This window comes from Copidosoma floridanum, unplaced genomic scaffold, assembly GCF_036245765.1.
Source record: "Copidosoma floridanum isolate Cflo_tuat_1 unplaced genomic scaffold, Cflo_Japanese_pri ptg000020l, whole genome shotgun sequence".
Classification (NCBI taxonomy): Eukaryota; Metazoa; Arthropoda; class Insecta; order Hymenoptera; family Encyrtidae; genus Copidosoma; species Copidosoma floridanum.
Genome location: NW_028321897.1, coordinates 7,507,861 through 7,533,339, shown reverse-complemented (window position 1 = coordinate 7,533,339; position 25,479 = coordinate 7,507,861). Strand labels below are relative to the sequence as shown.

The window sequence follows — 25,479 nt, the reverse complement described above, 5'->3', positions numbered from 1 at the left end:
AAGAAGGGAACACAACCAAGAAGCAATTATGCAATCTTTGGGTAATACCACGAGGAGGAAACGAGGCGTCAATTTTGAGCTCTAAAAGTGCGGTTTGGCGCGAACAACGATGGGTCCCACGTGTTGGAAAATCAAATGTGTATTTAATATTGATGCTCACCGGAGCGTATCACGTAGTAGAAAATAATCGAGGATGTTATAATTTGTATTGAAGTATACGAGATTCTTTTTTTGTCCATGTACCTCACCCTAACTATATGTCTTCCAATTTGTCTTTTACTTCCCAACATATTATAAAACCCCCATGTCTTTGTCCATGTGGACTAACGCCTCGGATTTAGATGTCAAAACCAAGAGCCATGAATTTTTTTCACCATGAAATTAGCGCACCCCCCGACCAAAACGATGAAAGGTAAAAATGTCACTGTGTCAAGTGCACACATTTGCATTCACAAGTAGGTACTTTTTATTTATTTTTTTTTCCATCCCATTGCACTTTTGGATAATCAATTACATCACAAGCTACATCTCATCAGGATTATTGTTCTCAATGATGTGAACTATAAAGATTTTTTCTTCCATCGCCAGAACTAATAGTTACGAGGAGCCAGCAATTTTTCACTCCGCATTGCAGAGTATCGTCGCGTCGTCGAAGGTGCAAGTGGTATGCAATAGACGAGGTCGTAAAAACGTACTCCAGAAACAACAATAACAACGAACCACCAGCAAAGAGGGAGGAGAGAGAAACTTTTCTTCCCAACAGTTAGACTATACGCCCTACTGTTTGAATTTAAATTGAAAGAATCTCATGCAGAATTCCTTTGGGATAACGATGATAATCCACATGTGCTTTGGAGTTGTGAGTAATGAAAGTGGAGAAACTAAAAAGGAAGGCTTTGGAGGAACAGAAAGAAGAAAGAGAAGACTCCGAGGGGCATATCCACAAGCCAGTCCGCCCCCGAAGAGGCTTGCATTCATATATACATATGTGCCGCGCGTGGGAGGTATAAGATCCGCTGCAGAGGAGTCAGTTCTATACACATCGCCTGCACAACGTCGGCAGGAGCAGCCCAAACGCGTCACGGTATCGACCACTTCCGCTGGATGGACGCACTGCAGCAGCCCCGCAAAGCTCACATCTCTCTCTCTCCTCCTCGTGTGCATGTATATACACGGATATCACATGTATACACGTACCTGCCCGGCTGCCTCTGCGCACTCGGCTACTCTATTTACTGCACTGTACGTTTTAGGTGTACCCCTGTCCTACAGTCGATAGAACGCGACTCCCTCCTCCGTTTTTTTTTTTTTTTTTTTTCTTTTTTTTTTTTTTTTTTTTTTTCTTTTAAATTATTACTACGGTTTCGATGTGGGGTATGGAGAGGGTAGTTTCTCATTATTTTTCGTACCCTTTTTTTTTCGTTGTAGTCGATTCGCCTGGATGAAGGTTTTCAGAGGAGGGTTTTAGGATTTTGGGACAATAAAACCTCATTTTTTTTTTTTTTTTTTTGGCGAAAATCCTATATTTTCGTCCTTTTCCGGAAGCATCGGTGCATTGCGACTAGATAAAAAAAAGCATCAACGTGTCTGCTTAAGTAACACGAGTAACAGTAATAAATAAAAATCTTCGCAAGGTGCTCGCTTATTTCACAAATTTTTTTTTCCTTTTTTTTTCTTTTCAATCCAACAACAAGCGAGACACGTTCTGGCGAAAATGTTTGCATTCGTCGCACGAGCAAGTTGTATGTATCTCTTTTCTTACGTAGCAGTAAAGATCAACACCACGTACTTTTTCGCTCACCTTTCGCGCCATCCGTCACTCTCGAATTTTCCTCTACCTCATCTCCCCCCCCTTCGCTTCCAGATTTATCCTCTTTTATCACCTCACGTCTACATATACATACATACATACACATACGCGCATCAATCTTGTTTCTCGTGCTCGAAAGAAAAAAAGAAAAAAAAAAAAAAAAAAAACGAAGGCCTTATACGCAGGGACAACAATCCGTGGGTATGTTGAAATAAACAATGATTCGCATAAAAGAGATTTCAAACGCAGACATGAGGATTTTTCTTTACAAAAAGGCTCACGTACGCCCGATCGATACTCCTTTTTCTTCCATCGTCGCACCACAATCGCCCTCCCCCCCCCTCCATCATTAGACACAATACCTTCGAGAACAATCATAATCACCTGTGTACAGCGAACCGATCGGCCGCAGTAGTTCATGGCTCGGAAAAAAAAAACTAAGCCCATACCACCATCAGAGTGAGCAAGTGTGTGTGTGTGTGTGTCTGCGTAACCCGCAGCCGGACACGCACGCTCGCAACGCAGATGTGCTCACGGCAGGTGCATATTAATGAGAGCTAGCTTTTGTGCGTGTGTCTTTACGCGTAGGTACAATGCAGCTCCGAGATAAATCTATGGAAGAGAGTTCGGAGACTTTTTTACTGATCGGCTACGCAAGTGGAGACAATAAGCACATCCCTCTCCTTTGTAATGGTCATAGATTCGAATTGATGAAAAAAATGCGCCAATGATGAGTACCTTCTACAGATTTGCCATCGCTCGCTCTCTTTGTAAGATTTTGCCGCTTCGGCATTCGGATTTTTTTTTTTTTTTTTTTTTTTTTATCTCACTGTATTAAAAATTTACTACTCTCATTAAAACTAAAAATGTTCTAACTAAAAAAAAAAAAAAAAAAAAAAAAAACGCTATGATAGCACCCCCATTTCGTCATCTTTCTATCAAAGTAAGATAGAGAGTTGGAGTTAGAATTATGTACGCGGTATTCGTATTTGGACTCAGGCACCCTACATAAACGATAAAATTGTTGAAAACGAGAAAAAGAAAAAGGAAAAGAACACTGATAAGAATGTTAAAAAAGTGAGTAACGAGAGAAAAGTCCCCAACCATTTGACTGGCGCCACAGCGTTAGGTACGTACAAGTAGGTACAGACTAGTAACAGCAGACGTCCATCGGGCGAAGATAGAGGAGGATCTCGGTCGCGGGAGGTCGCAAGCATGCAGTGCACACTACGAGCGCCCACATTATATATGTATACTAGTAACGTACCAACCCACCACGTGCCGCGTCACGTACACGCGAGAAAATGACGAGAGAGATTAAAGATTAAAGATTAAAGATTAAATTTATTTAAGGCTAAGGACTCAGGGTCCTTAATAGCCTAAGCATTATACAAGGCTCAAAATATGAGCAGTCTACTTCTGCTTGCAAGCACTAAACATATATAACTAAGTACAGTCAGCTTAGTGTAATTATAGCTTCTTCAAAACAAAAAATAAAATGTAATATAATAGAAAAATGTATAAGCTAATTAAACCAAAGATTAATAATTATACTAGCTAAAGAGAAAAATAAAGTCAAAGTAATAACTGCAAGTAAAAGGTGTCGATTCATAGCACTTATGATCACTGAGTCACTTAAAAATAAAGATAAAGTCAGTTTGAGAGGCGAGGATCCAGTCGCTTGAAGTGTGCAAAAAGCTCTCCATAAAACGAGCTGGAAGCATATTTAGCTCGCATAATAGAAGGGACTTCATTCCACAGCTTAGCCGCTCCCACAGTAAAACTGCTTCTAAACAATTCAGTACGAGCTTCGGTACGAATTCGGTGCGATCAGGCTTGTAGCGAAAAATCTCACCAAGGTAAGAGGGAGCACCAGTTCGTAGAATGGAGGCTAGAAGGCAGATTACCATGTAGTTAATCCGAGTTAATCCTACCCTCAAGACTTAGAATGGAATATTTCTTGTAGACTGGAGTTATGTGTTCCCATTTTAGTGTACCCTCAATAAAGCGCAGAGCAGCATTCTTACATCGCTCAAGCTTTAGTTTCATTTAAGCAGAAAGTTCCAAGAAGAGGGTGGAGCAATAGTCAAGAGAGAGAGAGAGATATTTGAATACAATCGGACGCGCGGTTTTCCAGTTGGCAGCCAGGAGAGTTTCTATCGACTACCATATACTTATACACTTACGAGCCCGGCCAAGCGTCTCGGTCGTCGAATCACCGCATTATACCAACGGACTGAGATTGCTCGCGCGTCTCTTCGGCTCCTCTTGCACACGCGCGTACACGATCGATTCGACTCCACGGCGAGCGTGAAGATTTTTCCATTAATACTAAATGACCGTGCCCCTTTCTTCCCTCGAGCCGATCGATCGACCCCACGCCTTTTTCCCACCCGATTGTTGGGCGCTCTGTATAATATACTCTCGTTGGTTGTTTCTTTAACACTAGCTCCGGTGCAACTGTTACGCAACGCGCGACACTCCAGGTAAAGACGCACTCGGGAGACCTCCCCAGGACGCGAGGGACCTGCGAACCCACGATAAAATAAAGTCCTCGAATTGAAATTCCGCGTGGAAATCGAACGAGTCCCTCTGCTTCGAGAGAAAGGAACGAGAGGAGACAGCTCTGATCTTAATCACTCCCCGAGCCATTGATCGACTCCGTTGTTGTCCCCTCGATGTGGCACCCACGCAGCAGTGATGGCTATGGATAAAGGAAACAAAAAAAAAATAGGGGGACGAGAGGAAAGAGGAGGTTCTTGATTCACGGGCGAGAGGCCGCACGTAAGTATCAAGAGAGAGAGAGAGAGAGAGAGAGATTGGGGAGTCAGGTCAGGCGCAGCGCTGAATTCTTATGCTAATGCGAGAAAGGCGCTCTTACTTGGCTGTGCGAGAGAGCTGCGCCAGTAATGGAGGAGGATACAATGCGACGACGCTGGCGTCTCTGATGTCTACATCCCATCCCTTTGTAGTGGGTGAGAGAGGAAGAGATCGTTCGTACGTCGCCTCTGTATGGGTACAAAAGCTTTTTTTGTCGTTGCTGCCGTCCCCGGGAGCTTTCCATCCTCTTGTCGTCATCGAAGCTGTTGGGATACTCTTTTTGGCCTCTGATTATAAATGTAATCCGTGGCGTACACCACATCTTCCCTGCTTATTTCTTCTTCTCTCTCTCTTTTTGGCAATAATAGACACGCACGCGCGTGCACGACTGTAGTGTGTGTGTGTGTGTGTGTGTGTAGAGAATCTTGTCCGTGTGCATGCTAGGCTCGCTCGCCTCGAGGCTTTCGAGAAGGCAATAGGCGTGGCTTATTGATTTTCTGCCGCTGCTGCGGAGTTTGCTCGCTCGTATAGTACCTCTCCTCACTGCAGAGATGTTGCGTCTGTACGTATACTTATACTGTAGTAGCTCGAGGTTGTTCAGTTTATTTCTTCTCGGTTGGCTCCTCCTCCGTCCAAATGGTAACGATTTTCCTTTGATTTTCTAGCTCCCAAAACAAAAACAAAAAAGGTTGTTGTTCACGAGGGAAGGGGTTTTATGCTGCTCCCAATCCAGTTCAGTCGTGTAGAGATGGAAGTGATTTACGGCGGAAAATAAATATAACGCAAATATGCAATAAAAATATTTACAATATATTTACAGTGCTTAAATTATGAAAATGTGCTCAAGTGAAGGCAAGCGGAGAGAAGCTTTCTCTGCCGCCGCGGCGCGCTAACTAACTTACTATGCTCGCAGAGCAATATTTATAGAGACAAAAGTTAAAGTAGAAATTCTAGTACATTGATAAATAAAGGTACAAGAGTAAAGGTAAAACGGTCTCTTGGGCATTGCAAATGTGCGCGATGATAAAGGCGTATGATCGGAAAATTACTTCAACTTTAATACAAGAATAACAAACGTGACGCAATTTGAATTTAGAAAAGGTTTGTCGGCAAATATTCAGGTACAAAACTGAACAGTTGTAAAAAAGCTTGGATAAGTCTTTACGTGCTCGGGATATCGGACATTTAAGCTAATTTTTGATATATCCGATGAAAACTATAAATTACTCTGGATGATAAATTACGCTGTGATTTTGGGGCCGTTGAACATGACTTTAAAGTTCAAATTGCTCAATGACATCACAATCCTCTTACGTTTATTCTTTGTACGAGGACTTATTATTTTCAAGCCAAAAATCAGGATTATAAAATTACCACTTATGAACTCGGTTCGCCTATATATAGGAATAAACGAGGAAAAAAGTACAAAAATTGTGACGCGTGTGGAGTAATTTCAGCTTTCGATTCGTGCTCATTAACCGAAAAAACATAAACAGTTTAAATAAATTCTAAATGCTGTTATGTATGTGTTCTAAAAGAGAAAGACGTTTTTTTTAGTCCAACTAAATCACGCTACAGTTTACTGTTCATCGTACACTTCTTCTTGAGAGGAGTGAAAAAGCCTTCCCGTAAGTTTGAAGCTGTTTTATATAGGCACCCCCAAATCACATGTCCACCGGAATATTTTGCATCTCGGGGTACGTCAGACGTCAATGATCCTAATCACCACGAGACCTACATGTACGTCCAACAGTGGGGGAACACTCAAAGGCCTCCTCTTTCTCCAGGAGGTGCTTGGAATTCGCGCCGCGTGCGTCTACGGTATTTTTCGAATGCTCGTCCGGGGCCAAGAAGAAGAGGATGCATCAGGGAGGCGAGACGAGAGAAGGAGAGGGGCGATCTTTCTCTCTCACATGTATCGGTGACACAAAAAGGGGAATTTTCGCTCTTTTCTGGGTTGTGTGTGCCACGAAAAGTGCCGCATCGGAACGTATAGAGACAACCTCTTTTGGCTCGCGGCTCCGGCCACGTTTTCTGCTGCGCTTCCCAAAACAAAAGGGAGACTGTCGTTGCTTTTTCTTCCCTCCATCCCTATAACGCAGACTTTATGCCATTGCCGCTCAACACTCGAGAAAAAAAAAAGGTACTGCAGAGCTTTTTCGACGGACCCCCTGCTCTCTTTCGAAGAAATTTCCAACTGTGGTTTTTATTTTCACTCGCCATGTATCATTGCAATCAACATAAACAACATATAATCACAAAGAACATTTGAATTTGTCCAAGCAAGACAAACAGAAGGGGGGGGGGGAAAGATCGAGCGCTCTCTGCTCGAAAATACGACAATCAAGAGAATAATGAAGAGGTACGGTCAAGCGCACGTAATTCAGCCATCACGAGCCATGGCGTAATCTCACGCGTGCGCTGGCACGTATACGTATACGGATGGATTTACAAGTACTAGAGGCAAGGCCATCGCGAGACTCCTCGCACATCTGCGCGGATGGATGGAATTAAATGGTCACGGTCCAGCTGCCGACTGAGCTACCGTGGCAAGGTAATGTGAGCGCGCGTTGGATTCATCACGGTCCAGGAAGCGCGAAGCCCACGCGACGCCGCTTATTATCTGAGGCTACGTCATAAGAGCTCGTAATGCTGCTTCGTGCGTTTGATTGAAGTATTTAGGTGTACAGAGGAGCACACGTGAAACCCGAAGGACGTACACAAGCGTGCGGTTGTTGTTTTTTTTCATCCTTCGTTTGTACCTGCTTGTCGTGACGATATAAGTGTGCTCCGATGATGACGATGCCCGGAAACGCAGTTTCTTTTTAACTTGCGATTATCAAATGCGTTAGTTTATTGAAATGCATTGTATTTTGTTTCCATTTGTGGATTTAATGATTATTTGTTTGTTTCCAGTTTCGCACTAGTACATCTGAGGTATTTGAAAGGACCCCATTTAAGATTTTTGTTTGTTTGTTTTGTTCCCTTTTTTTTTTTCACAGCCAAATAGACTTACAGGACGAAGGAAAATGTGTTTTCATTTTTGTTGCAATGACCTCAACACATTAATTGTTTTCTTTTACTCGTCTATTTTTTTTAGATTAGAGTCGTTATTTAAAAAAAAATTTAATTCACCTCACCTCATTTCGCAAGAGGCACCATACAACGGTGATGGCTTTGACGACGAGGACATCCGAAAAAGGTGCATTCAGTTCAAGTACAAAGTTCCTTTGCATATGGTGTAATGGCGTGCTGTGGGTGTATTTTTTCTTAATGTACGAAACGGAGAGCAAACCGTGGAGTATAAGCACGGGCGCCGCATCATTCACGTGCACAACGAGAAAACCAAGGGGAAAAGAGCGCGGAGTCGTGATTCGAGTACGGCTTCGTCCATTAAAAGAATGCACGCACTCGTTTGATTGTGCACGGGTGTGTATACGAGGATATATTATAATATGCACTCGAGTACCGTAAAGCTTGCCAGTGAGGCAAATAAACCTACCCAAATTGCTTGGTCTCTCTTTGCTTCGCAAAACCTCCCGACTGACTAAAGTTACGACAACAAGGTTCCACGAGATTCAACGAGGGACCAAAGTTACGTTAGTTTTTATGATTTTGCAAAACAACTGCCGAGCATATCAATTGGGCGCACATAAGTATAGTAATGATTTTCCAAGTGTCCCTATGAGTATACAGTAAAAGGTACCCATTGGTATCTCGATCGGTGCATCCTCGGGAGTGTGACACTATTTCATCGGTCACCATGAGACATTTTCAATTCAATGGGCGTATGGGCAGAGTTGCACACCTCAACAGCTATGCGTACACTCATGATCATCATCCGATGGCGCACGTGCGCTTTCTCCTTTTGAAATTTGCCACCGAGTGCATCGCCGGTCACTACAATTTTTTCTCTGGCAGCGTCCGGGCTATTAATTTTTCCGAGCACATATGCGTTCCTTTGGCCCACTTTGGCGATCCATCGGCACCTCTCCTCGCCCATCCGAGAAGGGAAAAGTCGGCATGTGACGCTAAATCATACATCTCTGATCCATGTCACTCGTGCCCACACGCGTAAGGACACTTTAAAAGTTTAAATTGCTGTACGTGAGGATATTCGCAAATTCTCGTACGCATCGAGAAAAGTGCGTTGCATTAATTCAAGAGTGTGCAGTAGGATGGCTTACGAAGAAAAGGTTTTACGAAACCTTGAAGTCAATTTCTTTTCTTTTTTCAATCGTGTATAAAAATAATCTGTGGATTTTACGTAAATTACATATAAAGATCGTTGACGTGAAAAAGAAGTCATCATCGGGAAATCCAAATCTCAATGAGCCATTATATAAAGCAAAAATTTTTTATCATGACATAATTCCAAAAGGTCCCCCAAGTTGCAAAGAAAAACTCTAGTATATACTGCACTGTAAAGTTCATTTAGAGTAGTGTAAAATAAATTTTTTTGGTCCTGTAAATGTGACCCTTACAACAGTGTAAAAAGTGATTGATCGAGTAACTTTTCAGACCTGTATTATGATATAACTAATGTATAATCAGGATTGTGAAAAATATATATTCTCTTTATTATTTTCAAATTAGACGTAAAAATATTTTTTTGAATGGGGCTAGTTGAGATTATATTAATGTGTGACATGCATGTGCCATCAGTTTTATACACTAACAATAACAACGCTACCAAGTGATTGTATTTAATTTTCCATGACAGTAAGTCCAGCGTGCATTGTACGCATCCTCATTTTGCACATCTAACATAAAAATGTTAGAAAATGAGCCAAAAAATTACATTTAGCATAATATATTCATACAAAAATATGTTGCCTTTTACGAGACATTCTTGACCAATGACTTTGATAGAATGAAAAAATAAAACAACAAGAGGACATCTTCATCGCAAACAAGAGAGAGATAATTTCGTGGAGCAGGGCAAAGAGGAGATATGGCTAAGGTGCAGGGCGTCGTGGATCTGAGTCGGTGCGTGTCTGCATGCGGAGAGTATAATATGTACACGAGGAACGGCGACCCTCTCGCTGCCGCCGCGACTTCCGTGTCTCGTGTATTTATATGGGCGAATACACCCGTACCTGATATTCTCGGCGCATTGCGTCTCTTTGGCTTTAACAAATGCCTCACGTGGAAAGCATCAGACGACCCACCTACCGCTTCTCCCCCTTCATATATGCGTGCCGATTTGCATTGCGCAAACTATATCTATACTATCACTGCCGCTTCGTTGAACAGATGTCAAGGTAATCTTCTTGATTTGTTCGTTAATGTTAAAAGCAATCCTTTTGGTACTGAACTGCGAAAAATTCCTACACGCAAAAAACAACTAGTTGTCTGTGACTGAAGACTATAAAAATATACTAAATTGCTATAAATCTTGCCAGTCCATCTTAACCTCAAGCTTTGAAAATTCAATATTCTACAATCGTACAACTTAAACGTTAAGACGTAAGCTTTGAAGAGGTAACCTTATCGTAGGCGAAAGGATTTCAAAAAGGATTGCAATTTTTGTCACGCGAGGTAAAGGGTTCCAATTAAAAAAATGACGAACAAGAAGAACTTTGTTAACATACATTGTCATCATAGTCAATGCTAAAGTATTTCGAGATTTGATTGAAACTATGATAAAACTAGAAAAATCTGAATAGTTTGAATTGTCAGAGAAGTATAGAGAATTTTCTAGGACATTACAAAGTTCACCACCATGTAAACTTGTTGCAACTTGTTGCAGACACGCATATTTCCGAAAATTGGGATTATACATATTTGGTGAGTTAAGAGACACCTTTTCTCACTTTATGTTAAGACTGCTGCCCTAACAACTTTGTCGATTACATCCAGGAAAACGTGTTTCTCGATGATTATTAAAAAAAAATGATGAGCGAGAAAGCCGACACGGACAGTGATGTAACACATACAGGATGTAAAAGTCTTGAACCCAGATTTATTGTTTGTTTCATATGTTACTTCATCAATTCATTTAACTTGTAAAGTGACAAGTCGCGCGCAGCACTACTGTTGAGAAGAGAGTAAAAATGTGCAAAGCCTCCGAGCTTTCTCAATCAATCGAGTCCTCCATTGTATATACGATCGCGAGAGAGAGAAATGGTACAGGTACTGTGTAGAGGCTATTTATCCTTTCCACCGCTACAGCAGGAACACGAGTAGAAGCTAGGCACGTTGACCACATAACACATTCGAGTCACGCCCTCGCCGTGGCACAAGCACGTAACATAATCTATTCTCGGGAGAGTTGCTTTTTTTTTGCCTCCACGGGCAGACGGGTATCGCGCGTCTCCGGAGCTTGTAGGTCACCCATCTTTACTGCGCTTGGCTTTGGAAAACATTCGGAGTCTGTCCTCTTGGAATTACACTGGAGTTACAGCTCCACCCAACAGCTACCCATTGTTCAGTATCACCACCAAGGTGAGTATTTCGGCAATGAAGATTCGTTTCGCCACATCCGAACACCTGAATAATCCGTCCTTTATGATCGAGCGTATACTACCTGCTCGGCTCATCAAGTCGGACATCAAAAAATGTCCAGCAGCACACGTCCTGTCCATATACTCTGCCTATAATATTCAACGCGGGCGATACGATCTCGTATTGAATTCCCCCTCCGGTTTGTCGCTCCATTCTTGCGGGCCGTCGCAACCGGTAAATATATAAGCCGCATCTTTGAACCCGAGGTCCTCCCGACGGCGGCTCTCTCTCTCTCGGCCTTATTTGGCCCTGTCGATGTATAGCGAGCCCTGACACTATGCCCGATGCATTCGAATGATCCACTATGTCCAGCCAGGTTGTATATCGGTATACACGCAGAACCGGGCATCTCTCTCAGTCCGTCATCGGCCTCTGCCGATTCATGAGTATATTATCTTGCTGACGGCTGGCTGCGTCGTTGGGGGCTTTTGGAGCTGTTGATAGGCTATCCACGTAGGAAGTGGGCTTTTCCGAGAAGTATTACGAAAATCCAATGGATTTATGAGTCATAAAAAAAAAGAATCAATGTCCCGTCTATACTGTGCATTTTTTTTTTCGTATCGTTTTGTTTATCCATACAAGGTAGCGGACTTGAGATGTTGCAAAGGATTAATATTGCCTACGAGGCCTCACGCGAAAGGTATAGGTTTAGGTAAGTGCAAGGTGCAAGTGGACGTTAGATATACAAGGTGGATGAAACAAAATGGGATGTAGAGATGAAAAGGGAGAATAATTTTACTGAGCTCCAAAGAAAAAAAAACTGAAAGTCCGTGGTTAAAGATAGGCTTGAAAAATGGAATGTTAGCTCTGGTTTTAGTTTCTTTTGGTTGTTTTACAAAATCTATTTAATTTTTTAGCCTACCACATAATATTTCATCCATATGTTTATCGATATCTTTGATAGATTTGTACTCAAATTTGTTAGCGGGAACGGATAATATCCTTCAACGTAATCATTGATGACCTGTTTGATTGGCTCAAGTAATATTTTTACGAATAAAGTAGATTTACCATTTAGTGACATTCTTTTGGCGTATACATGTTTGTATTAAACGTAACGTGACGATAAACTACACCGACATTTACGTGAGTAATTTCAATCTCCTTTAATTCAAATGTTTCGCGTAAAAAAAAAAAAAAATAAAAGGCCCCTAATGGCAGTAATATATATATTTACACAATCACTGCGCAATTAAAACAATTTAAGCCCAAGCGTTTGAGGAGTCATCGCAGAAAGTAAGTAGATGGGGACTAATGGGATGGGAAACCGGAAGCAATGTACCGTGAAATGTGCCTCGAGAGAAAGACAGCAAGAAAGAAAGAGCTGCGATCGAGCGTGGAATCGAGCGAGAGAGAGAGAGAGAGCGTACACTCGCGTAAGTGTATACGCATCTTATAAAAGATGCGGCGCACGATCCAGGCACGAAATTTTGGATTCTATTAGCGGAGAAATTATAACGGATTGACGGCTGTTGGTGGTGCTGCTGCATGTCCGGGAGGTGAATTTCTCTTGAATCGTAAGTACAAAAGATACTTTAAGAAGTGCAGGCACAAGAGCGCTGATGCAAGAAAAATTCAAAGTAGTTTTTTTGTTGTTGCTTCGATTGATGTTTTGGTACATGGAAAGTTAAAGATAGTTGTTCGTTTCTTTTTTTGATACTCAAAGTGCGTTAAAAGGACCGATTGATGGAAGTTTCGTAGCGAAGGATTTTTCTAATAAATTTTTCATTCGAATCGTTGATGGTTTAGAGATGGCAAAAAGTAATCTCTTACAATGGTAACTGCCGAGTAGCCTCATCTATCGTACATAGAAGAAAACGAGCAAGTACATACTTGCCATTTTGCGATGCTTCAAAGATCACCCCGTTGATACTTTAAACTGCTTACCATCAGATGGTAAAACAGAAACTGCAGCATTCAAATTTCAATTAACGTATGGCCCGATTCACGGAATTTCCTACTATTTCCATGTAAAAGAGGTGAAACAACGAACATAATACAGTTACTTGAATAAAAAACTAATCTTTATTTCAACACTTACAGTATCACATCCGTTCGGCGCACACACACACCCACACATTCTTTATAAAACAAAATGTTCAACAATGTGTCTATTAGGTGGTAAATCGTCGCGTAACAAGTGCCCGCGCGTAGATATTTCCATACCAATTGAATACGAAAATCGTTTCGTCTCACTGGAATGTAAAGTTAAACTAATACTATGTACAATCTTTCAATATTCGCTATGTTTTCGAGCGTCCTGGAGTACAATACTTTGGTTCGAAACCGTCAAAGGAGCAGCTCTATACAAAGACGCAAACAGACGAGAAAAAGTGGTTCAAGGAAACCTAAAAAAATTAAGCTGCATCTCAAGTGAAAAGGAAGAGGCAGCAATAAAAGTAAAACGACGACTCATCCCTTCCTTAGTCAACGCCAGTTCTACAACTTGGCAACAGAACTCTCCAGCTTGTTGAGCTCCTTCAGAATAGCCTCCGGCATGTCCTGGCCGACTTGCGAGTCAAAGTACTCCCTGAGCTCGGTGACCTCCTTCTGCCAGAACTCCCTGGGCAGGCTGAACAGCTCTTGCAGGTCGATTTTCTCGCTGAGACCCTCGAGGTTCAGAGATTCGGGTTTCGGCAGGTAGCCGATGGGTGACTCAACCGCCACGTCCTCTCCGTCGATTCTTCGCAGAATCCAGTCAAGAACCCGCGAGTTCTCCCCGAATCCTGGCCAAAGGAAGCCATTTGGACCTTTGCGGAACCAATTGACGTGGAATACGGCCGGCAGCTGGGCATTGGGAACCCTCGACATGCTCAACCAGTGGATCAGATAGTCGCCAAAGTTGTAGCCAAAGAAAGGTCGCATCGCGAACGGGTCGTTCATTACTACCTTGCCCTGGAATCGGAATAATCAAGTCATCGTTGCCACAACGAGTTCCACCGATTAAATTAATCGTACCCACCTTGTGCTCGGCAGCGGCAGTGGCCTCGGATCTCATGGAAGCTCCGATAAAAACACCGTGCTGCCAGTCACGCGCCTGGTAGATCAGAGGCACACCCGTGGGCCGTCTACCGCCAAATAGAATGGCGTCGATTGGCACACCTTGGGGGTCCTCCCAGGCGGGATCGATGATGGGGCATTGGCTAGCCGGGGTGCAGAAACGGGAGTTTGGATGGGCCGCGGGTGTCTTGGAGCCACGCTGCCAAGCCTTACCGTGCCAGTCTGTTATCTGTGGAATTAGAATTAGAATGAGCCACAATGGCATTGCAACGGATTTGAAAATTACGCGAGTGACCCACCTGGATGTTGTCGGGTACCTCCTTCTCCATGCCTTCCCAAAAGACCCCACCGTCGCTCGTTTTGGCCACGTTGGTGAATATGGTGTTTCGAAAGATGGTGGCCATGGCGTTGGGATTGGTGGCCGAGCTAGTGCCGGGCGCCACTCCGAAGAAGCCGTTTTCCGGATTGATAGCCCTGAGCTTGCCGTGGCCATCAAAACGCATCCAGGCAATGTCATCGCCGACGCACTCGACCTTGTAGCCCGGCAGGCTCGGCTTCATCATTGCGAGATTCGTCTTGCCGCAGGCGCTCGGAAATGCCGCGGCGATGTAGCGCTTTTTGCCCTCAGGATTCGTCACTCCGAGGATCTGAGTGTCGACCCGACATTCGCTTAGACACGGTTCTTTAGTCATCACCCCCCACCCAACCCTATCCACAGTGCTCCTTCTTTAAGGGCCAGCCGGACTTTCATGGTCGTTTCTTTTTCTTTTTTTTTTTTTTTTTTTTTTTTTTTGTTTTTTTTCTGATCCCATGAAGGGTCCGGCAAACCACCTACCAGCATGTGCTCGGCGAGCCAGCCCTCGTCACGGGCGATGGTAGAGCCGATCCTAAGCGCGAAGCACTTCTTCCCGAGTAGCGAGTTGCCCCCGTAGCCACTGCCGTATGAGACGATCTCGTTCCTCGCGGGTCGGTGGAGTATGATCGTGCGCTCGGGGTCGCAAGGCCAGGTCGCGTTGTCACTGCCGTTGCCGGTCGACGCGCCCACCGAGTGGAGGCACTTGACAAAGTCAGCCCTGTCGAGGGCACGGAGGGCGTTCTCGCCCATGCGGGTCATTATGCGCATCGAGCACACGACGTAGGCCGAGTCGGTGATTTCGATACCGATCTTCGACAGGGCCGAGCCCACTGGACCCATACTGAAGGGGATCACGTACATCGTGCGACCTATCGGACCAAAGAAGGGTTTGAGGGACTTTTTTTTTCACTTTTTCTGATTGTCATATCCTTGATTGTCCCTGTACCTTTCATGCAGTTGGGGAAGCGCTCCAGAATGGCACTGTCCATATCCTGGGGGGAGATCCAGTTGCCCAGGGTGCCCTTGACTCCCGTTCGAGGTGTCGGGACGGCCTCTCTTCTGTTGGGGGTGCAGATGAAGGTTTTGCTCTCAACGCGAGCTACGTCGGCCGGATTCGTTCTGGCCCACCAGCTGAAGTTAAACGAGGGAAAATTATTATTCATTATTGAAACAGTATTTGCATTCCAGATAATAACGTCATCGTATTTTTTACATTTATTGAATGTTTTTTTTATACGTCTGGGGGGTAAAGCGTGTCACACGTTACGAAACCACACACGTATTTTCGCCCACATCACAAATTGCATGAATGTACCGATTAATAGGGTACGGTTACCCAAATATCAAGAATGTATTATTTTATAATACGAGTTTGATTGTTCCAGGTGAATAAGTCATTGTGTTGGAAAAATTAATATTTCATTAATATGTCATTCGAGGATTTGAAATTCTATTGCGTGCCAGATCTCAAAAATAAATGCGCCAAATAGGCGTTCGAAAGGACTTTAATATATACACCGTGACAAAATCTGCAAAAAATCGTACCACGTAAACGGATGGAAAAAAAAATTTTTTTTTTTCAGTTCAAGCTACAGATATTTAAAAAAAATAAATAAGTAGTGTTTCAAATTGAGGTATTAATTTATACGGATACTTGAACACGAAAGAGATGTAAAGTCCGTGTTTGGTAGACTACTGCATGGGGTAAAATTTCACGATGTCACGATGAAAATGAAAAATAGTATAGAAAGAAATGCAATACCCACCAGTTGTCATACTTGGGCAGAGGTTGTATGGTGCCCTTGTTCTCAAGCAGCTTGAGCAGTTGCTTGTTCTCCAAGTCGCTGCCATCGCACACGTAGACGTCGTCGGGCCGACAGAGCCTAACAGCCTCTTCGATGAAAGCTCGGACTTTCGGGGCGAGGGGCGCGTTCAGGCGACTAATGACCGGCGTGTCAGCGATCCGATCGTAGGTATCGTACTTGCTGTTGGGGCTGGTTTTCGCGGCTTGGGTCACCATCAGCTTGGCGACTCTGGAACAAAAATCACGATCGGAGTTGGTCGAGTGCCGTATACGACTTTCGCTTGAGACAGCTATTTGGGGACTGAGGTGGTTACGTTTTTTTTTTCTAACGAGGGTAGGGGCTGCTTTGCCGGGGCTTCATTTGGATCCTTTTATGCTGAGGTGATACCTTGCGGTCGATGTATTGGGTGCATTGGTGTGGTCACTTGGTTAATCAAACGTGACAATTGTAGGAGTGATAAGGAAAAGAGGAATTACCGAAAGGGAAGGTGTGTGAGTTTGAATTATTCTGCTGGTATGAAAGCTCCAGCGAGCGCCATCGGGGTGGAAAGGGCAATGCAGTTGAATGATGATTGAGCGTCGCTTGGCTTGAACTTGACATTGGCTGCATTGCAGAAAATCAGCTTGAGAAGCTTACCAAGTAGACAAAAGCCCTTGTAGTCAAGTGTTTTTTTTTTTTTTTTTTTTTTTTTTCGTAAATATTGTGAAAGTAATTCGTGAGCTTTGGTAATTTGCCATTTTGAAATTTAATACCGATTACGTATGAAAATGTCCAATTTAGTAAAAATTTCAAATAATCGAGTGGAACAAGGCTCTTGTAAAACTGGATTGATGTTGTGTCAAGCATACAAAGAGGTTTCGATTGAAAATGTATCTTGGAGCACTTTCGTCATCGTATTTTAATGAGCTATAATAAAGGAACGTACATTTACTAGTGCTTACGAAATTTTTATTAACTACCATCATAAACTAGCTTTTCTAGATATTTTTTTTCTTTTTAACCAAGGAAAAATCCTAAAAAATAGAATTTTTTAAATTTATTTTCAAATATTAAATGGTAATACGAGTGAAATAGGTATGTGAATAAAAATTTTAACTGTTAAATTTAAAAAATATAATACGAGCTTGCGGAATGGGTCACAAATAATAGCAGAAATACCAACAAAAATCACGTAATAGCAATGAAAAAAAAAAAAAAAATTCTATACGATTGGGCCATCAATATTGTTAAACATGTATGTTCCATTGTATAATATCTTTGGCAAAAATTTGTTAAAATCATTTTAGGAGAACACAGAAATATATTAACACATAACTCCTCAAGTCTTAAATGACATTGAATTCGTTGCAGGTGAGAAAGAACCAATGTTACTTCACACTGATTGACAAAGCCTCAAGACAAAAGATACTTATACAGGTGCAAGTCTAATACGGCTTCTGAATGATTCATAGCTGGTAATGTAAGTTGACGTTCGAGTGTTTCTAAAGTAAATTGATTGTTTCCTTGAACAGTAACAAACAAAAAAATGAAACAAAAAAATAGTCTGCAGTTAAAAAAAAAAAAATTTCCAGAACACCAAACCAAAAATCGAATCTTCGATCGCGACGATAGTGCAACCTGAAATGTTTGATACGAACACGTGTATCGCTATCTCGAGGTAAAGTCCCCAAAGTATAGAATCAGCCGTTAAAAAAAAAAAAAAAAAAAAAAAACATGGGTACAAAGTACAAGATAGATAAGATTTTTCCTTTCATCGGCAATGTAACACGATAATCATCGTCACCACAATGTACCACAGCGCTCAAACGGCGTTCCACATACTCCGAACGCTAGTAGATTACATCATCCGGGATTAATGTCACAAGAGCGAAAAGATCGAGCCCCTCTCGTTCAAGTTCTCTGTCGCCGTTTAAAAACAAGTTCCCCTTTTTGTACGTGCGCATGCTTCGAGAGAGGAGAAAATATATGTACATGTCTTGCTCTCAGGTTGAGGACCACTGACTTTGCAGTGGAAAAACTCGTTGTGTCTCTTTTTTATTTCATTTCGGGGTATCGATTGCACTGTTTCTCTAATCTCCCTTCCCCTAGCCTCCTAAAAAATCGAGGTGCAAATGTGGGTTATACTGCCGAGGATAGAAAGCGGGTGTGTCGAAAGCTCGCGACCCGGAAAAATCGAGTCGGTAACGCAAGACGTCGATCGACGCGAGTTGAGCGCGATTTTCGTTCAAACAGCTGATGCAACAGGGCACTCGATTTAGCTCAATCGGACGTCGTTTTGTTCGATGCACCGATGCACGTGTTGTTCTGGGCTCTCTCCCTCTCTGTACGAGCACACCAACCGTATGTGATTTGATAAAATTTTTATCAATGCCGAGCTCCAAAAATTCCTACATCCAATCGAACGAGGGACAAATGGGAAAACAAAAAAAAAAACAAAAAATCGAGGGTAAAGAAAGACCACTTACCGGGGGTAATGAGACTCGATGGTGATCGGCATCCTGTCTGCGTTTCTAGCTCCAAGAGTTCTCCACTTGAAAAGGCCAAAGTCCCTTTTGCCAAGGTAGCAACAGGCCTGCGAAGCTTTGGTCTCAAGTCTGTATCCACCGATCCTGATGCTGATGCCCGATCCTCCCTTCGACGCGGCGAAGGACCTCTTGGTCGCCTGGCTCCACGGGGACACTCCTCTCGAGCTCAGCCAATTCGCAGTCGAGGATCGGAGCAACCCTGTTTCTATCCATCGGATCGTTGACATGTTGCTCGATGGCGGCCAGAGCAGCTCCTTTTATACCCACGAGGAGACAAGTCGGTGACGAGATTTTGGCCCCCTATGGACAACGGTCGAGCGGCCTTTTGGGGCGGGGACTCGCGGGAGAAGGGATAAGCCGCTTTGTTGTTCTACCGCTGCTGCCGATCTCCGACTTCCGGGAGTTGATTGTTGACGAGTCTCGAGCTAGACTCCTGATACGAGGCTTTGTCGACTAGTGGTGGTGGTCGCTGATAGGGTGGGGATGCTGGATGAGAAAGCCAAGAGAGGAAAAGACAGTGGCAAGAGCAGGCCTAGAAATAGTCCTGTTAGGGGTCGCGTGTGGCTCACAAATCGGCAAGACGTCGCGGTGGATGCTCGGCTTCTCTTCTCGGTCACTTCCTCTAACCGAGACTTTTCTTCTATAGCTTGCACTGGTATACTTTTGTCTCTTGGATGATTATACTGTTTCTTTTTTATTTTTTTTTTTTATTTTTTTTTTTTTACAGTTGACACGGCGAGCGAAGGGTTGGAGATCGAAAAGTGTATTAGCAACTCGTCCGGTGGCGCGCGATGCTTTTATACGTGGCAGCCGGTTCGCGATTTCTCTCTCTCGGCGTCTCTCGTCTCGCTCGGGCTCGAGAGCGATTTGCCCGTCCATTATTTTTCGACAACGCCGACGACGATGCACGAATCGACTCTCGGCTCGCCGCCCCGCTCTGGGCCCGCTATCTCTCTCCGCGCAAAACAACGAGATGACGACGATCGGCGGGAGGGATCGGCTGGCTGGCTTATTTGCGCTATAAATGTCCCTGCGTTTGCCTGCAACCGGTCGCAGTTAAAAAGAGGGGGGAGAGAGCAATCAATTTTTCAGCTGTGTCGCTATCATGTCTTTGCGAGAGATTGATCAAGAGCTGTACACGTGTGTGTGCGTCGAGCTCTCGGTGATTTTAGGGGGCAAGAGAGAGAGAGAGAGAGAGAGAGAAAAAAATTTGTTGACAGCACGTGTTATCAGCTACGCGTGTATTTGAGAGATTATTATATTTCCTTGTTGACGGCGTCGCCGTGATCTATCGGTTGTGCGTGTATTTGATGGATTGCTGTGTTTTTCAACTTTAGCTTTTTTTGGAAATTTTAGAGGGAAAAAAAAAAAGTACCATCACGTACGTAGTTGAAATGACTAAAAATAATTGAAATGAAAGCATGATTCCAAGTGCACGTTTAATTATGGTTTTTCCTTGAGATGAGGATTAAAATAAAAAAGTTTACTCAATTGATTCTTATACAATCCATTGCTGGTAACTCCATCTTCTATATTTTTATAACGAGATTCAGCAAAAATTGCAGTTCAAACTCTATTTCTACATCGAACATGTGCGCTCCAAACGGCATATCTCCGAGAGGAATGAAGCTGCAACTCGTTGATCAGAATTTTTCGAGCCCAGAGTTCGCCGTAGCACCAACAGCTGGTCGTTATCGTCGTCTGTAGCTGATACAGCTGTTGTGTCTTTTTCCCTCAACTATCAGCTGATATGAACTGAAACGGAATTTTTTATTTTCACCACCCCATTTTAACGAGTGCTTGGCTAACTAGCAAATCATATACATATAAATACATTCGATAGTTGGAATTTATTTTCTAGGCGCTTTCTTTTTAACTTCAGACGTTGACTGCCCCTTTGGTGTAGGAGACACTGTGGAGTTCACGTCTGATGCGCACAAAGAGCCCCTGGGGACCCTTTTTCATAGGCCTAGAGCTTGCCCCGGATGACGGAAACTACTGTTGAGATTTTTGGATTTCCCAAATAACAGAGACATGTTAATGGTAAATATTTTGATGACGAATTCTCAAAGATAATGGACGTTTTGCCCGAGATGGAGTTTACACCCACTCTACTGACAATTCCGAGCTGTATTTTACGCTTTGAAATTGAAATGAAACAACACTTTTACAAGAATGGCACTAATAGGGTTCTGTGATATTTTTTCCTAATGTGGAGTCATATAATTTTGTTAATTAAATTCTGTGTATGGCTACTTGAGATGAAATCGTTATTTATAAAACTTTTCAGATTTTCATTGATTCAATTAACCATGTATGGATTAACTAAAAAATGTCCATTGAAGCTCTGCGGAGTAAAACAAGCGTCTACTCTTCTTCAATCCAATGCGTTATTTTTTTATTTTTTCGTACCACATTGTTATTAATATTCAATCAATCCGTATATACATTTTGAGTTTGATACAAGATATAGAGCAGTTTACAGCTTTGATCGCTTGGGTTGAGTTCAAGTCTACTTGGGGGACGGGGGGCTTGCGACAAGGATAACAATAACATTGATTACATAAAATCACTACCACTTTTCTCTCTCATTGTAAAAACCTCAACCTTCCAAATGTCCACTCATCTTTTGAATTATTGTTTTAATTATCTTTGCTTGAAGAAAACATTGCCTCTCTCTCTCTCGTTGTTGCTCAATAATAGTGGACTTATCATTACGACGAGAGTAGTTGATTCTCACTCGAACGATATAAGCCAGTTTACGGTTTTTTTTTTTTTGAAATTCTAGACTTCTTTATAATCTTTGAAAACATTTCGAAGTAATATCTTGTTAGTAACATTCATTAAAATTATTTACCTTTCCTACACCTTCGAGTATTTATGAATCTCGTCCATGTGTGCCCATCATTTTTATTATTTGTCATAAGTACAGCCCATGGTAATAAATAATTTAATCAATACGGTGATCACTGTCGTTGAAAAGTATTTGTCTAATGGCAACTGTACTAAGCCTACGTGTATACTTGAATAGGTATGCATCGATTTGAAGTAAAACACGAACTACGTGCATTGTGTCTGACTTTTTTTTTTATTCCGATGGAAATTTTCATCTTGTGGAGATTACATAAAGTGTGAGGAGTTTAGATGCAATCATGTATTGGTAGATTTGTGTGTAACGGCTTTTTCAAACAAAAGTCAGAACAATGAGTTTTTTTTTCGATCTTGGAGCACATGTTCGAGCGATAAAAAAAAAGAAATACGTAAGCGAACGAAGAAATTTATCGCAAAAAGTTGATACGCTCGTGAGATACTTCGGAATTTTATTTTTTAGATAATTTTTCAAGTAGCTGAATAAATTAGGTCAATCCGATGATTTTCATAATGTACCATCTAAAAATCCGAGATGACCTGTAAGTCTAATTTCTTTTGAATAAAATCACCGTTGTCTCTTACACCTACACCTTTGACATTGTCCGTTAGCTCACGCAACTATTTTTCATACTTCTAAATGCGCTCAATTACTCGTCAGTGGGAAAGTATGTGGTGTTGTGGGCGTATATATATTGTTTGGACGTGATTTTCAAAGGATTGATATACTTTGAGAAAATTCACTACACAATGACGAATCGATAGTCTATGCAATTTTTATCGAGGTTGCTAGGTAATCGACTACTTATTTTTATTGTATGGCTTAACGTTAGTTCTTGCTTTAAACTTTATTTCCTTGTTTTGAATTATTTTCTAAAGCAATTCACGTAATATACGTTACTAAGTGTATGAGAAAGTACGAGTGTTTTATAAAATCATGATGTTTTATATTTATCATTTATCTATTACATGCAGGGCCGGCTTTAAAAGATATGAGGCCCCCCAAATAATGTTTGACACTCCCTTAAGGAGTTTGTATCTTTTTTAATAGAAGATCAACCTCCATAAATATTGTAATAAGTTTTTTTTATCATATACTAGAGATATTGGATGCTTTTCATATGTTCATTTGATAAGTACTTTTTTTATTTATAAATAGTGACTGTTTCATCACTAATTTTTTTTCGACTCGTAGTACGACTATATTATGTTGCTATAAAAATAAAGTGTAACGCACATTCTACAGTTATACCTAACCGTCATTTATACATGTTATATTTTACTTTTCGTCCAAACCAAGGATAATTTAATGACATTACTAGTTGACTTTATCATGGAAACAAAAATTGGTTCTTAGTTTTGTTTCCTCTATTTTTATATCCCTTTTAATTTTTAGGATCTATTTTTAATTCATACACATGCGCAAATACATTTTTGTATTTTTAATCTTTTTTAATTTTAAGTCAGCATTGATCACTTTTTCTTACTTTTGTATTTATTTCTTAATTTGATAATTTCACTGTTTCTACTGTTTTTAATTTTAGATCTAATATCTGATGTTTTATCTTTATTTTCCTACTTTATATGGCCATTAATCTGCTTGTGACTCCACTTCTGTATTCGTAGTTTGTTTTTCCGTCTAAATGTACCTTCTTCCTTTTTCTATGTTTCCATCTCTGAGTTCCTGCATCTTTTCATTCGTCTTGGTGTTGACACCGCTCCTTTATTGCATCTCTTATCTGCGAGCAGCGTGGGTACCTCGGGCCCGGTACATTCCATTTCTAATCTCTTGCTTTTCTGTCACTCTCTTTCGTCTCTACTCCCCGACCTCCAAAGACCAGAAGTATACGGGCGCATAGCTATGCTGTCGTACGTAACACATTCAGACATTTTGACAATGTTCATTACTTATTCTTGCAAGAAACCAAATTCAGAATGATTTCATGAATATGACGTTAACGGAGATAAAGACATCACAGTGGTAGTTGGGGCTTACAATCCGTTCGAAAGTGTAAACATCGTGTGATCCCCTACTGTTTAATTAAAAAAATCTCGAATAAGTTTTTTTTTTTTACTGTGGATGTGTTTGCAACTTGTTTCGTAAAGTTTGAGTAAAAATTATTTGTATAATGATGCAATACAGCTAATTGACACAGTCAGTTGCAAGAAAATTTCAGCTCAAGTAGGTACAAGGTTGGCGTTGGTTAAAATTTATAAAACACAAATTTCTATTTCTCCGACATAAAGTTCAAGAATAGACTTTTTAAAGGATTTTGAAATTTTGTTATTTCTATCACCTATTATAAAAAAAAAAAAAATAATAATATTAAATTGTTTACAGGACGCAAAGCAAAAATTTCCACTTTTGATAGCAGTGATTTTTCGATGCCTTGTATGGTAAGGTCTTGACCGGAGATCGGAACTGAACCGTCGTAAAGCTATGCTTGTGCATGTATATGTTATGCTTGATAAGTATAAATAAAAAGCAACAACGAGCAGTGGTCAAAACATTGCGGGGGTTCTAACGTGGAGGGGCTACGTTGATAGCGATTTTGAAATGTCGTGGCGCAACGAAGTAACGTGAGATAACTTTACGATTGACGAAATGTGACGTTAACGAGCATGTACTAGAATAAAAAGTAGTGTAAATATATTTATCTCGGATATTTTATTCGATAAATATCCAGCTTTCAAGTGTTTTTCGTTTGAAAACTCTGTGGAAAGTTTTTTACGAGATAACTATGATGACGATGTGTCTAAGTTTTTACCAAAAAAGTGGTTGACCTTCTGTAACTATTATCATATTTCCATAAGTAATCAAAACCATTATTATTACTAAGAAAATTTTTTGGAAAGATTTCACTTAAAGATTTTTATTAACTTTTTAGAATAGTAAGACCCACAGCAATACAAGCATGTCATATATATTTATACTGCCCCAACCTTACGGTACGAATTAATCAACATCTGGACTGTTTTATCTCGGAATAAAAAAATTTTTTAAAAACTAAAAAAATGAAGACAAAACATAGGATAAACTAGCTATCTATTAGTCTTAAATAACAGAATATTTCAAATTCTATTATTGCACTACGATCATCAACATTTTTACACTTTGCACTTGAACAACAAAATATTAAAGAACGATGTCATGGGTTGGCCATCGAATATTCATGCCTACAGCCAGTATGTATTTCGGGCGTTTTGGTTTGATTACCTTTTTATTCTTTGTGATTTAATCTTCAGAAAATCTGATGCAACATTGCTAAACAATCAATTCACCGCCAAAAATAAAACGGTGCTTACGTATCATTGAAATCGAGAGCACATTATGTCACATACACACGCTTTAATTTTGCGGTTCGTCCACGACGTATCATAATTTTTGGCTCCCTGACAACCATTATTTTCCATTACTAGTATAACGTTACGGAAGCTACTAGTTTTTTATTAGCTTAGCCAATAAAAGTACAGCACAGCATCTTACTATTTTGTTTTTTTTTTCCAGAGTAGCTAACGAGTTCGTAGATCATACGTACGTATCATGGACATAAAAAATATGTTCACACGTGACAATCAAGGAAAGGCAAAAAAGTCTGTTATGTTATCTTCTGTAATTGATGTGTGTTCTGGCAATACTTACGAAAGATACTATTTGTATAGTTGTTGTACAAATATAAGAAAACGAGTTGGAGAGAAAAACAAGTAGGCAGGAGAGGGAGATGAGAGGTTTTTTTTTATTTCTCTGCACAGTTATTTGAAGCAGCACGTGTGAGTGGACGGGCCCCC

At 41.3% G+C, this 25,479-nt stretch overlaps 1 protein-coding gene across 1 annotated transcript; it reads right to left on the bottom strand.

Moving 5' to 3' along the window:
* Positions 1-13,143: 13,143 nt before the first annotated feature.
* Positions 13,144-19,630, bottom strand: LOC106639003 (phosphoenolpyruvate carboxykinase [GTP]). Its single transcript, XM_014352434.2, has 7 exons — positions 18,763-19,630; positions 16,259-16,525; positions 15,439-15,623; positions 14,973-15,361; positions 14,437-14,784; positions 14,100-14,366; positions 13,144-14,032 (listed from the first exon to the last, which is right to left on the bottom strand). The coding sequence occupies exons 1-7, from the start codon at positions 19,047-19,049 to the stop codon at positions 13,577-13,579; spliced, it is 2,199 nt and encodes a 732-aa protein (XP_014207920.2). The 5' UTR covers positions 19,050-19,630; the 3' UTR covers positions 13,144-13,576.
* Between the last annotated feature and the right edge of the window lie 5,849 nt (positions 19,631-25,479).